Source organism: Clupea harengus, chromosome 8 (genome assembly GCF_900700415.2).
Source record: "Clupea harengus chromosome 8, Ch_v2.0.2, whole genome shotgun sequence".
Classification (NCBI taxonomy): Eukaryota; Metazoa; Chordata; class Actinopteri; order Clupeiformes; family Clupeidae; genus Clupea; species Clupea harengus.
In genome coordinates this window covers 21,982,316-21,996,011 of record NC_045159.1, presented here as the reverse complement: position 1 = coordinate 21,996,011, position 13,696 = coordinate 21,982,316, and the positions used below count along the sequence as shown (strand labels likewise).

The 13,696-nt window shown below is 46.6% G+C and overlaps 2 protein-coding genes across 5 annotated transcripts in view; one reads left to right on the top strand and one right to left on the bottom strand.

Annotated features, from left to right (window-relative positions):
* Positions 1–5,548, top strand: part of larp1 (La ribonucleoprotein 1, translational regulator) — a 30,662-nt gene extending 25,114 nt beyond the window's left edge. For all 3 annotated transcript variants that reach the window (XM_031572332.2, XM_012816561.3, XM_012816560.3), the window contains 8 exons: positions 1,733–1,856; positions 2,228–2,433; positions 2,556–2,662; positions 2,815–2,972; positions 3,430–3,574; positions 3,800–3,909; positions 4,034–4,161; positions 4,417–5,548. In XM_031572332.2, coding sequence (XP_031428192.1) covers positions 1,733–1,856; positions 2,228–2,433; positions 2,556–2,662; positions 2,815–2,972; positions 3,430–3,574; positions 3,800–3,909; positions 4,034–4,161; positions 4,417–4,602 — 1,164 coding nt within the window. In that variant the 3' untranslated portion in view covers positions 4,603–5,548. The remainder of the gene's footprint in view (positions 1–1,732; positions 1,857–2,227; positions 2,434–2,555; positions 2,663–2,814; positions 2,973–3,429; positions 3,575–3,799; positions 3,910–4,033; positions 4,162–4,416) is intronic.
* A 4,561-nt stretch (positions 5,549–10,109) lies between these two features.
* Positions 10,110–13,696, bottom strand: part of faxdc2 (fatty acid hydroxylase domain containing 2) — an 11,069-nt gene continuing 7,482 nt past the window's right edge. For both annotated transcript variants that reach the window (XM_031572340.2, XM_031572341.2), the window contains exons 8-9: positions 10,995–11,161; positions 10,110–10,671 (exon numbers count right to left, since the gene is read on the bottom strand). In XM_031572340.2, the coding sequence (XP_031428200.1) occupies positions 10,515–10,671; positions 10,995–11,161 (324 nt within the window). In that variant the 3' untranslated portion in view covers positions 10,110–10,514. The remainder of the gene's footprint in view (positions 10,672–10,994; positions 11,162–13,696) is intronic.

Sequence of the window (13,696 nt, the reverse complement as noted above, 5' to 3'; positions counted from 1 at the left end):
GTTAATTTCAAGCGAATTGTTTTTAAATGTAGGCTTGTTGTCCTTCCAAACTTTAAACGCAGAAAGTAAGTGCATTGAGCCACCAACCCTGAAGGTGTCTTTGTCCTTGTGCTTTTGATTTGAATGAACAATGAATGCGAGTGGTGTGTGTGTGTGTGTGTGTGGTGTGAGTGAGTGAGTGTGTGTTCAGCCCTTCTTTATTCTCTTGGCTTTTTCTGGCCTACCAGGTAAATGTAGGGCTTATAAAGGGACTATGCTGCAAGGTTCTATGTGTACGTAAGATTCTGTGCGGTTCCAGTGTGTGTGTTTGTGTTTGAGATTCTGACAGGTTCCAGGTGTGTGTGTGTGTGTGTGAGGGAGAGATATTACCAGACCTGACAGGCCTTTGGGTGTTTTTCTGGACGAGGCAGGACAGAATGGCCCTGTGTGTGAGGCTGTTTGTTGTGGGTTTGGTGCTTTTGTGGCGAAGCCCTTTGTGTGGTTCACGTGCCTACGCAGGCCTGGCCCGCCCACGCTCCACACCGCTGCGGCCGTGTTTATAAATAGACCCCCCCTTGGCCAGCTCAAGGCCTGAGGGTCCTCGGTGACGGGCCTCAAGGTTGGGAGAGATGGCTCATCTGGGCACAGAGGTAACTTACTCTCAGTGACTGCTGTATGTGTGCTAGGTTCAGAAGAGGGGTGGTTAGGCCATCTTGCGGCCGTAAATGTTGCACGGTTGTAAAGGGGCTTACTGCAGTGTCACTGATGACCTGTGGAACGACACCCGATTGTCATCGTCCGATTCACACCTCTTCTACCTCAGCTTTTGACCTGCTGTGGGTTTCTGTCCACTCATTTGTTATTCATACAGTTCTTTTTTAAAAAGGTTTATGATTATAACCACTTTAAAGGCTGTGTAACAGAGGGCAGATTTCCCTGTGTTTTTTTTTTTGTTTTTGAAGCTTTTCTCTGTCGTGTTTGGAAGGTGCTGTGTTGACGCAAGCCCTGAAGTATTGTAGCTTGTGTTCTGAGGAAAATGAGAAGTCTGAGTTGGTCAGTGTAGCTGTTTTCCTTCTGTGGCCTTCCCTCAATCTTTACTCGCTGTTTAGTTTCAGGCTGAGAGAAACTAAAGCGCTTTTGTCCTTGGCTTCGAGGTTGCTCGTCATGAGAACCCCGGAACAATGGTTCACAGGAGAGAACTCTGGTTCACAGGAGAGAACTTTGCCACAGTTTTGTGTTTGTCACAAGTTATTCCTCAATTATGACACTGGGATTTGCGCTTAGACCAGATTAGATTCAGATTCTAGTTCCGGATCCGATTCAGATTAGACCAGATTAGATTCCCCTTTGTCTCCTTTGTAATTGGTGACTGTTTTAGGCTTTATGAAAGGTGTGACACTTAATTCAATAGTATGTTTTAGGCTTTATGAAAGGTGAAACGCTTAATTCAATAGTATGCTTTAGGCTTTATGAAAGGTGAAACGCTTAATTCAATAGTATGTGTTTTATATAGTAATCAGGTTGTGTAGGGAATGTGATCATTTTTTTTTGTTGGCACCCCATGTGTTTGGATAGACCTGCTTTTGTCCGTTTTGGAAGGGGGCCTGAGAATCAACTGTGTGTGTGATATGAGTGTGTATGCTTGGAGAAATCTGAGATGGTGTATGTCTGTGTGAGATGAGTGTGTGTGTGTGTGTGTATGTTGAGCAGTGTTGAGCAGCTTCTCTGTGTGTGTGTTCCTCCCTGTGAGCAGCTAGAGGTGGAGAACTTTAAGAAGGTTCACCTGATCACCAAGGAGGAGTTTGACTGCCTGACCCCGGAGCCACCGGTCGACCCCGACCAGGAGGTTCCTCCTGGACCCCCCCGCCCTCAGCAGAGTGAGTCTGGCTTTCTGTGTGTGTGTGTGTGTGTGTGTGTGTGTGTGTGTGTGTGTGTGAGAGAGACCCTGAGACTTTATGGTCCCTCCTTATTAAGTGCCTTGTGTGATTATTAATATATTTCCAAATATTTTTGGAAAAAAGACAGTGCCTCAAAGTCTGATTGGTGTGTGTGCGCGCGCACACACACACACACACACTCACACACTCACACACTCACACACTCACACTCACACTCACACTCACACTCACACTCACACTCACACTCACACTCACACTCACACTCACACTCACACTCACACTCACACTCACACTCACACTCTCCACTCTGGCCATCTCTCCTTCCTAACTCCTCTCCTCTCCTCCTCCAGTCCCCACTGACGCTCTGGCCAACAAGTTATTTGGCGCCCCGGAGCCGTCCACGATAGCCCGCTCCCTGCCCACCACCGTGCCTGACTCCCCCAACTACCGCAGCGGCCGCACCCCGCGCACCCCCAAAACACCGCGCCTCAAGGACCCCATGCAGACGCCGCGCTTCTACCCCGTGGTCAAGGAGGGCCGGCCCGTGGACGCCAAGGTGAGGACCGGCCCCGCGTGCTGCATGGCAGACGGGTCGCGTTTGGACATTATCTATTGGTGTTGAGTTTAGTTGTCCTCGCCAGAATGACAACCTGCTAAATGTTCTCCATTTTCCCCCAGACCCCACGCAAGAGGAAGACTCGACACAGCTCCAACCCCCCAATGGAGTGCCACGTCGGATGGGTCATGGACTCCAGGGAACACCGCTCACGTACTGCCTCAGTCAGGTACACACAAATGCACATGTGTACACACACACACACACACACACACACACACACACACCCAAGCCAAGCCAGTGCATGGGAGGACAAATTTGTGTGTGTGTGCCCTTGTGTGATTTCCTTCTGGTCCTCTCCCCCACCCCTCCTCCTCCCAGCTCCAACGCCAGCCCCTCGGAGGGCACCCCTGCCCTGGGCAACTTCGGGTGCACCCCCCAGTCTCTGCCCAAGTTCCAGCACCCCTCCCACGAGCTGCTCAAGGAGAATGGCTTCACACAACACGTCTACCACAAGTACCGCCGCCGCTGCCTCAACGGTACGCCAGCAGTGCAGTGCAATCTCTCACACACACTCACTCTCTCACACACACTCTCTCTCTCTCACACACTCACTCTCTCTCACACACACTCACTCTCTCTCACACACACTCACTCTCTCTTACACACACACTCTCACACACACTCTCTCTCACACACACTCACTCTAGATAGATAGATAGATGGATACTTTATTAATCCCGAAGGAAATTTCTCTTACACACACACTCTCACACACACTCTCTCTTACACATACACACTCACACAGAACTGCTCATTAGAGCAGGGATTAATCTGAAAGTGTGCCGTAGGCTCGGTCCCCAGGAGCGAGTGGTGGAAGTACTAGGGTAGAGATGGGGTATTATGTACACATTATAGCTTTGAAGACTGATTGGGTGGTTGGCTTTTTTGATGTTGCTTGGTTGTGTCTGATTGGTTGTTGGTGCTGTCACTCAGAGAGGAAGCGTCTGGGCATTGGTCAGTCCCAGGAGATGAACACGCTGTTCCGGTTCTGGTCCTTCTTCCTGCGGGATCACTTCAACAAAAAGATGTACGAGGAGTTCAAGCAGCTGGTGGTGGAGGACAGCGCAGCTGGATACCGGTAAGCACTGACCGCTTTCACCGTCGCCGGGTGTCGTGCATTGTCTGTCTGTCTGTCTGTGTGTGTGTGTGACTTGTGTAGTGGGTATGTGTGTGTGTAGGTACCTGCATTCTGTCCTGTGTGTTTGTGTTTTGAGAGAAAGGGAGAGAGTGTGTGTGTGTTTTGAGAGAGAGAGGGAGAGTGTGTGGGTGTGTGTTTGAGCCATCTGACCTGTGCCCTGTCTAGGTACGGCCTGGAGTGTCTGTTCCGATACTTCAGCTACGGTCTGGAGAGGAAGTTCCGGCCTGATATCTTCAGAGACTTCCAGGAGGAAACCATGAAAGACTATGAAGCTGGTAAGACATGCGCGCACACACACACACACACACACACACCTGTATGCATGTGTGCTTAGAGGACCAGTGGCAGTCATTCAAGCTCCTCCTTGGCGTAACGCTTCCTTCTCTCTCTCTCCCCCAGGCCAGCTGTACGGACTGGAGAAGTTCTGGGCTTTCCTGAAGTACTCCAAGGCCAAGACCCTGGAGATCGACCCGCGTCTGCAGGAGCATCTGAGCACCTTCAAACGCCTGGAGGACTTCAGAGTGGACGTGAGTGTGTGTGACCTGTTGGGAGGAGAGTGGTCACCTAGTTTACTGTAATTATTAATGAATGTATTGATGTCTGATGTACATACAGAAATACACAGATGACCATGTGATGGATGCGAGTATAAAAGCTTGACCAACTAGCAGACGTGTATCGTCTAATGATCTCTTATGTGTGTGTTGATCTAAGTCTATATACAGTGTGTGCGTGTGCTTGCTACTTTATTAACGTTACCCCCTGTCTCTGTGCACCCCCAGCCCCCGATGGAGGAAGGCGGGAGGAAGAGGCACTCCTCCAGCGGAGACGGTCGCCGCCGCCACCCCTCCCAGCCCACTCACGCCCCCCTGCAGGTGGCCCGGCCGCCCTCCCAGGGCCCCCCCAGGGATGATGCCAAACCCAGCAGCCAGCGAAGCCTCGCCCTTGACGCCAAACCCCAGAAGTAGCCCCGCGGTCCCCATGACTACGGCAAAAGCCCTCTCTACTTCCTGTGCCCCAACCACCCCCCCCCCCCCCGCCCGAGGAACACTGCCCGGCGCTGAGCAAGCATGACAACAAACCAGACCACCGCTGACTTGGACATGACCCACCGCTCCTGGCCACACAATATCAAAGCTCTTCCATTTGATTTTTAGCTTCATTTTTTTTCTCACGTTTCCTCAACGTTTAAAAATGAAAAAAAAAACGGCGTCATGATGGTGTTAAGGGCTGGAGAGACTGCTTTTATTTTGTTTTGTTTTCTCCTCCCAACCCCCCCCCCCCCCCCACCCTCAACGTCTCATCGGAGTTGTTTTGTTTTTATTTTCCTGCTCTGGAATTGGCTGGATCTGCAGTTTTAGATCGTTGGATTGGCTGGATTTAGAAGAGCCCGCCTTTCTTCCAGAGCTGTGCTGCGAGCGCACTCCTGAGACGGCCTCTCACTCTCTCCCCCTCTCTTTGTTTTTACCACTTCTTTTCTGGAAAGCCCAGTGGGAATTCTTAAGTTGGAGTAAGAGAGAAACTTTTGTGTTGAACTGAAGATTTGGGGGGGGGAGAAAAAAAAAATACAAAAAAACAAAAACAATTTGTGTTGAGTTGGAATGTTATGAATTGAAAGACAAGCGAAAAGAAAACCAAACTGTTGAGTAGCAGTGGGGCAGGATTTAAATCTCTTTATATATATCGATATATATATAACACACAAAAGGAGGGAAAAAAAAGACTGAAGACCCCCCTGTCTCCCGTCTCCTTTCTCTGATCAAGCTGACTGAAAGTTGCCTTATTTACTTCTATGGTTTTCTGCTTACTTTGCGCCAGTCACCTTAATGTTGATGTACAGCATTTACCCTGACGATATGCAACTGTGCGCACACACTCATACACTAATACACACACACACACACACACACACACCCACACTCATACACCAATACACACACCCACACTCATACACCAACACACACCCACACACACCCACACTCATACACACCACACACCCACACACACCCACACTCATACACTAACACACACACACTCACCCACACACACACGCACACACTTAATAACTTTAACTTGGATTCCCTCACACAGTCTTCCACATATCATATGGTCTGCTATAGAAGCCTCTGTGTGTGTGTGTGTGCGTTTGTGTTTGTGTTTGTGTGTGCGTGTATGTGAGTAAAATGGCCTTCCTTCAACATAGACTGGAAGTATCATCTTAATCATCATCCAGAATACTTGAAGACCTCGCTGCATCCAGTACACTTACCTGCATCCACAGACATATGCATGCACAAACCAAAACAATGCATGAATTTGACCCTCCTGAACAACACACGCATACACGCACGCACACACGTACGTATACACACACACACACACCACATGTCCGTAACCACAGCTAACCTGTAATTGTAAATGACCAGTGATCCATCTCCCCAAAGCTGATGACATCTGCCTTATACACATACATCAAGATCTCGCATTTACTGAGAAGTAGTCCAAGCTTCTGGACAGAGGGAGGGGAGGGACCTGACCTTTGACCTCCGAACTGTCGAGGTCCACGTAGCCATCAAAGGGAAGAGCGACATCACCAGGTCAGATACTCAGACGCAGGTGCTTACATCTGGGTTCCATCTGAAGTCCTGCGGTGCACGCTGGTGTTGGTGGCTGTGTTTGGTGACTGTTTGGTTTCTCTAGCGCAGTGGGGGCTTTGTTTACAGTTGCTAAGCTACAAGTAAGGAAGGTGGAGCTTTAGAGCTGGGTGGGGACCCTGTCCCTGCCCTGCAGCCTGTGCAGATGTGCAGAAGCTGTGGTTGCTCTTGGCAACACCTCTGTCTTTTAGAGTGGACATGGTGGTGTCTGTGTAAATGTTTTTTTTTTTTTTTTTCCTCCTTGTCTAGCAGTAGGCCATTTGTTACATTACTTTTTTTTTTCTTTTTTTTTTTTTAAATTGTCTTTTATTTGTAAACTTTTAAAAATGTGATTGGGAAGAGGGTTAGTGGGTGGTCCCAGTCTTCAGGCATGACCACACCCATTTTTATCTGATCACAATCAGGAATAATAATCACCTAGCAACGGAAACCACTGAGGCAGGAGCTGCTGTGCCCCAAAGCCCAGCGACATGCTGTGTGTGTGTGTGTGTGTGTGTGTGTGTGTGTGTGTGTGTGTGTGTGTGTGTGTGTGTGTGTGTGTGTGTGTGTGTGTGTGTCGTTTCTGTGTCGTCTGTCTGTCTGTCTGTATGTGTGTGTGTGTGTGTGTGTGTGTGTGTGCGCACGTCTGTCTGTCTCAGGTGTGATGTCTACAGATCAGAAGACTAGGGACTGAGGGGGATTTAAAAAAAGGACAAAAAGCTTCCACAAAGCCATATGAATTAAAATAGCTGTACATGATCCATTGAAATGTTAATAGGTTCATTAGCATTGCAGATATGTTAGGCTTGTCATGACAACAGCTCAAAATGAAGAAAAGGAAAAAAAAAAATCTAAAATGGAAAAAATGTAAAATACTTGAATGAATATCTTGTATCATAACATTTATTATTCATAATATCTGCTTTGTAGGCTGATGTGATTCGCTGTTAGTGTTCTTTGTAATTTGTAGTAATTATGCTTTTCCTTAATAATAAAAAAAAACCACAAAACGGACAAAAAAACCTTAAACACCAGCTTTACGACTCGTGTGGTCTTTCCTTTTCTGTGTGGTGGTGGTTTTTATTTTTTTATTATTATTTTGGAAACTGCCATGTGCGCTTCTATTGGTTGTAATATGCAATCATGCTTATATGTGAGGTCTGTGGGGGGGAATTCATCCTCAAATCGAGGTGCCTAAGGTACACTAGGGCTCTAATGCTCATAGCTTGACTGTTCTCTCCCTTGTACATCGCTTTGGACAAAAGCATCTGCTAAATGTAAACGTAACATGAATGGCAAAGGCTCTTATTCTATTCTAGTGGGCGACAGTGGTACAGTGGTAGAGAAGTCGTTTAGTAATCAGAAGGTTGCTAGTTCGATTCCCTGTCGAAGCGTCCTTGAGCAAGACACTGAACCCCTAATTGCTCCTGATGTGCAGTGTGCCATCAGTGTAAATGTAATAAAAAAAATAAAAAAAAATAATGTAAAATGTGTATACATTGTAAGTCGCTTTGGATAAAAGCGTCTGCTAAATGACTAAATGTAAATGTAAATGTCTACAAGTGACAAGTTTTTATTTTTGTATGCCAGTGAATTTGGCGCCACCTGCTGGTGTGGTGGAAGTGCACACCTGTTAAATGTGGGCCTCTGCGCACCGCTGGTATTCCCACGGGCTTGCCTGCCGCAGCTGCGCCATCCACTGGTCTAATGTGCTCACAGTGGTGCTGTAGGAGTCCATCCACTGGTCTAATGTGTTCACAGTGGTGCTGTAGGAGTCCATCCACTGGTCTAATGTGCTCACATTGGTCCTACCATTACTGTAGGAGTCCATCCACTGGTCTAATGTGTTCACAGTGGTGCTGTAGGAGTCCATCCACTGGTCTAATGTGCTCCCAGTGGTGCTGTAGGAGTCCATCCACTGGTCTAATGTGCTCCCAGTGGTCCTACCATTACTGTAGGAGTCCATCCACTGGTCTAATGTGCTCACAGTGGTCCTACCATTACTGTAGGAGTCCATCCACTGGTCTAATGTGTTCACAGTGGTGCTGTAGGAGTCCATCCACTGGTCTAATGTGCTCCCAGTGGTCCTACCATTACTCTAGGAGTCCAGTCTTCCCGTGTCCCGCACTTTTCCCTGTGTGCTCTTCCGTTTACGCACACAGGGGGGGGGGGTCACCACAAGTAATGCTTCACCCCATGGGTGGGCACAAGAAAACCAGCCAGTGATGCTGCTTATATTATTAATATTATTCATTATTGAATTAGTTGTTATTAATATTGGGTTTGTGAGGGCCCATGCATTGACGGAGTCTGTAGCAGTGGCATGCGATGCCATTACTGAGCTAGTAAAAGGGTCCACGACGGCTTAAGTGTCATATCATCCCTCATTCTTTCCCTTAAGGAAAACAACAAACGTGGAACAACCTACACGAGTGATGATCAAGATGACATGGAAACATGAGGTCATGTGTCAAAGCTGCACCTCCTTCATGCAGGCTAAGGGTTCTGGAAGGAGGTGAAAACACATCGGGTGACAGGTGGGAACTAGGGATGCACGATACCACTTTTTTACAAACCGATACGAGTACGAGTATTTTTATTTGTGTACTTGCCGATACCGAGTACCGATACCGATACTTCTTAGATTTGGTCTCCATGAAAGTGCAATTAATTTGGAGGCAGATTTTATTTTATCCTCTGCAGATTATGTCAAGCCTATAGTACAAAATTAACAGAAGGCTATCCCAAGCCAAAAATAAACAGAGCTTTCTGGTTTTAACACACAAAAAAAGCCTTCAAACAGACAATATCATCACATTAGACAAAATGCAAATATAACCAGATAAAGGCAATTCAATTTGCTGCATAGTTAACAACACAGTCTGCTTAACAAAAAGTGAACAGAACTATTACTGGATTAGCACAAGAGCACATTTCAGTTACAAAAGGATCAGAAGAATCTCCTGCTCAAGTACACAAACAATCACTTAACCTATGTGGCACAGTCTTTCTCTCTACCTCTCTCTCTCTCTCTGTGTGCGTGCGCGTTTTTTTCTTTTGCAAGACGTCAGTTAAGATTGGTTGCTTCGGTCTTGCGCCACTAGCATCAGTGAACTCTGTGTACTTAGCACTATGGTGCATCTTCAGATGTTTAATCAAATTGCTTGTGTTAAACAAAGTACTTTCCTTTCCGCCTCTCGACACCGTAGCAACGCAGATCTTACACTGTGCCTTACTCCTGTCGTCGTCATTTATCTTAAAAGGAGCCCAAATCGCCGTTAAGGCAGCACAACGGAATTGCTAATCGCTAACGAGATGCTAGCAGCTAAATTTAGCGAAACCTGTATACTGAAATACTTTGACACTATGACAAACTTTCCAAACACAGTCAAACATCAAGCAAATGCAACACAAGACGGCAAATAAGCTACTTACTAGTCTGGCAGAGAGTGGTAGGACAGGTAGGACAATAAATCACATTTTGTGTCAGCATAGCCCGGCCAGTTTGATGCAGTGAAATACTGATGAGTGGTATCGGTGCTTGGTATCGGCAATTCAAAAACGAGTACGAGTACGAGTATTTTAACGAAGTATCGGCACCGATACCGATACTGGTATCGGTATCGGTGCATCCCTAGTGGGAACACATCGGGTGACCGGTGGGTATCTGTTTGACTCGTACAGCAAAAGAACCCAGCTTTGAGCGTCCATATTTAAAGTTACGCATGAAATGCAGAAACGTGTGTGTGTGTGTACACCTGCATGTGTGTTTTGACATTTTTATTTTACAGAAGATTTTGTTCAGACCTTTCATTTGAAAAACAAACAACAAAACAGCATGCTCAGATATTAAATATTTTAATCAAAAAATACACTGTTCAGCAGTAAAAGATTGAATTTGCATTACAAAGACCATGACATCGGGACTTTAAAAACCTGAACAAGACTACAGGAAAAATCTACTCAACAGGTCCTCTTCTTCAAATGACATATCATTCAGGCCATCTGTACAAACTAAATTAAGTGCAATTAAAAAAAAAACACCTTCTCAATAGTGTCAATGAGTGTATCCTTAGTAAAATGATTGAATGTTCACTGAAGTGGTTTCTTCCAGTCTAGCTCTGTGTGTGTGTGTGTGTGTGTGTGTGTGTGGAGACAGGTTTGTATGCTTACATCTACATTGACATTGAGATTGCTGAAATGAGAGCATTTGTGTGTGTGTGTGTGTGTGTGTGTGTGTGTGTGTCTCACTGAGACTTCTTGGGTGGGTCTGGGATGGTGTGTGCGAGGGGTGTGAGGCCGAGTAGGAGAGAGTGGCGCTCGTAGGCTTTGGTCTGGCGGAACTTGTCATCTGTGCCGTGCAGACGATCCAACACACCCAGAACGCCAAAACACTGATTAAACCTGCAGCAGAATACACACACACACTTGAATGAAAATGTGATAAACTCAGTGATGAACATTCACACACACAAGAATGTGATAAACTGTTACTTACATGAAGCGGTAGTAGTACACCCCCCCCTCCTTACTTGAGGTGGTGGTAGTCCAACCCCCTCCTCTACCCCCCCCCCTTTACTTGAGGTGATAGTATCCCCCCCCCTTATTTGAGGTGGTGGTATCCCCCCCTCCCCTTTATTGAGGTGGTAGTCCCCCCCTCCCCTTTATTGAGGTGGTAGTCCCCCCCCTCCCCTTACAGGAGGTGGTAGTACCCCCCCCCCCCTTACTTGAGGTGGTGGTAGTCGTGGAACTCTGGTGAGGGCAGCAGGGGCAGGTGGTAGCCGCAGTGGGAGATGGTGGTGACCAGCAGGGCGGCAGTGAACCACAGGCAGGTGGTGCTCAGGTGGGAGCCCAGCAGAATGGGTCCTACCAGAGCAGGCAGCATGTTGGACACCTAAAACACACACACATGGGTCCTATCAGAGCAGGCAGCATGTTGGACACCTAAAACACACACACGCACACACATTCATATATATTTATATACAAACAGCAAATATCTACACACACACAACTGTAAATACACACAGTACAGATCCCACACACATGGCAGTGTATACGCTGAAGTCATACATTACACACCGTGTTAGACAAGTTCAACCTAGCCCATACGGATATATTAAGACACAGAGGCTGCACTATCAGCTGAAACCCCAAAGACATGAACATACACACACTTCATGAACATGGATACACACACTCTAACACATATGAGCACATGGATACACACACTCTTACATATGAGCACACAACAAAATGGGCCTCATTTATAAAATGTTGCGTAGAAACCATCCTACATTTGATCTCAGACGTTTTCTGAAATGGTCGTAAGTGTTATTCACAGAAAAAGAACGTACGCCCAAAAAAACCTGTGTACGCCATTCCTGCGTTTATAAATCACAAATGATCGTGGAATTATGCGCAGTTGAATCTCCGCCCTCAAAACGCCCCTACTTAATCGAATTAGCATATTCCCAATGCACAAACGGACCGCATCCTCAATGCACAAACTCTCTGTGACAGTCAGTGTGTTTACATGATGGTATAATTCGAATCTTTGCTTAGTCGGACTATGCTATCTTTTGGGGCAAGTGCTATTATCCCAATATACATGACAGTGAATAAATCGAATCATTGGCCGAAAGCATGTCATATCCGATACGATAGGTGGCGCTGTTTTCATTACAACTAGTGGTGATACAGCCCTTTCCGCTTGACCTCTTCACCACTACCAATAACAACAACAGTTGATTGAGCATGAATCGCGTCTGTTCATCGGTCCAGAAATGCGTGTTGCCTCGGGTTGTTTGTTTGTTTGTTTGTTTGTTTGTTTGTTTGTTTGTTTCTGCTGGGCCGATGTGTTTATAAGTTACATTATTCAAAGGTGAAAGATAAAAGGCGAGAGAAACGCACGCACATTCACACACGCGCGCAAATAATGGGTTACAGCCTAAACGCATTGCCCTTCTGCCAGTTGCATCAAATTGTTTTAGTACTTCTTCGCTGTCGATTTCCAAATCTGTGTGAATATTCATGAGAGCAAGTCCAGTCAGTCTTTTCGTAGATATGTCTTAAGACGCCTCATTGTACTGAATGACCGCTCAGCAGACGCTGTGGAAACGGGCATTGTCAACAAGACCTTCAGGACACAATGAATGTTTGGGTAGAAATTTGCCGAACTTTCCAGGGCTTGATAAAGTTCACTGCGTTTTGGCTGTAACTCATTTAGCTGTTTCCAGCTCTGTATCTGCATCGTCAACGCTGGGCATTAGTTGTCTGTACTCCGATTTTATAGTTTCCCCATTGTAATAAATATGCGTTCATGATATTTTTATTTTTCTTCTCGCGTAGCAGAAGGTACGCACAGTGCGTACGGCTGCACGCGCCACTGGAACTCTGTGCAATTAATACAATACATAATAGGCTAATTGATACAATATCTCCTCGTTTGAGTGTGGTTGTTTGAGTGCAATGGGAGTGTATGATCGATGTTGTCTATAAAGGTATTTAGGTAAAGGTATTTACGGGAAATATCTCGATCCACCTGTCACGTCTCTGTCTTTAGAGGGCAACTTATCCCTCTTTCGTCTTCCGGGTCACGACCTGGCAGGGAGAGAGGGAGCATGCGCAAAGACGCAAGCAAAGTCCAGTTCCTTATCCAATTCACCGTTACATGCCGCAATAGTCGAACTATCAACTGGATCGGATCGAGTTATCCAGGGGTGTTAGTCGGATCGTAGTCGGACCGCACATAGTCGGACAAAGGTGTTTACATGAAACGGATAATTCGATTTCAGTCCGACTAAGCCAGTTATTCGAATCCATGTAACCACGGTCAATGGCAAGCAAGAAAGAAACATGTAAAAAGAAGAATTATAGTGAGGCTGAAATCGACGTTCTGCTGATGGAAGAGCAGATGCGGGCCAAAACATTGTTCAAAAGCCTGTCGGGTGGCGTAATGGCAAAAGCAAAGTATGTGGCATGGTAGAAGACACGTCTCCGAAGCACCAGCGGCCGCACCTGCGGCACGAGCAGCACCAGAAGCCGCATCTGCGGCAGCAGCACCTGCTGCACCAGCATCGGGGCCTCGTCGGCCATCACCAGCTTCCTCTTCTCATTCACAAAGGGACTTGAATGAGTCTGTTAGTGAGGTTGTTCCCGAACTCTGTCTGCTATCGAGGGTTATTTGAACAAACGTGCCTAAATAAAACATTCTGAAGAAAATGAACATGTGTGCATTTATTCTTATACTGTTGGTATAGTTGGTGAATCAGCTCCAGTCTTCTCAGCGCAGTGATGTGTGTGTTCCAGCCAGCTGGGATGGGAGGGTGGTCATCTTGGTCCATGCGCATTTCGTCTTCTCCTAGCTCTATGCCACAGGCTAGGATGATCTGGCAAACCTTTTCGGGGTCATATAGCAGTCTCCCTC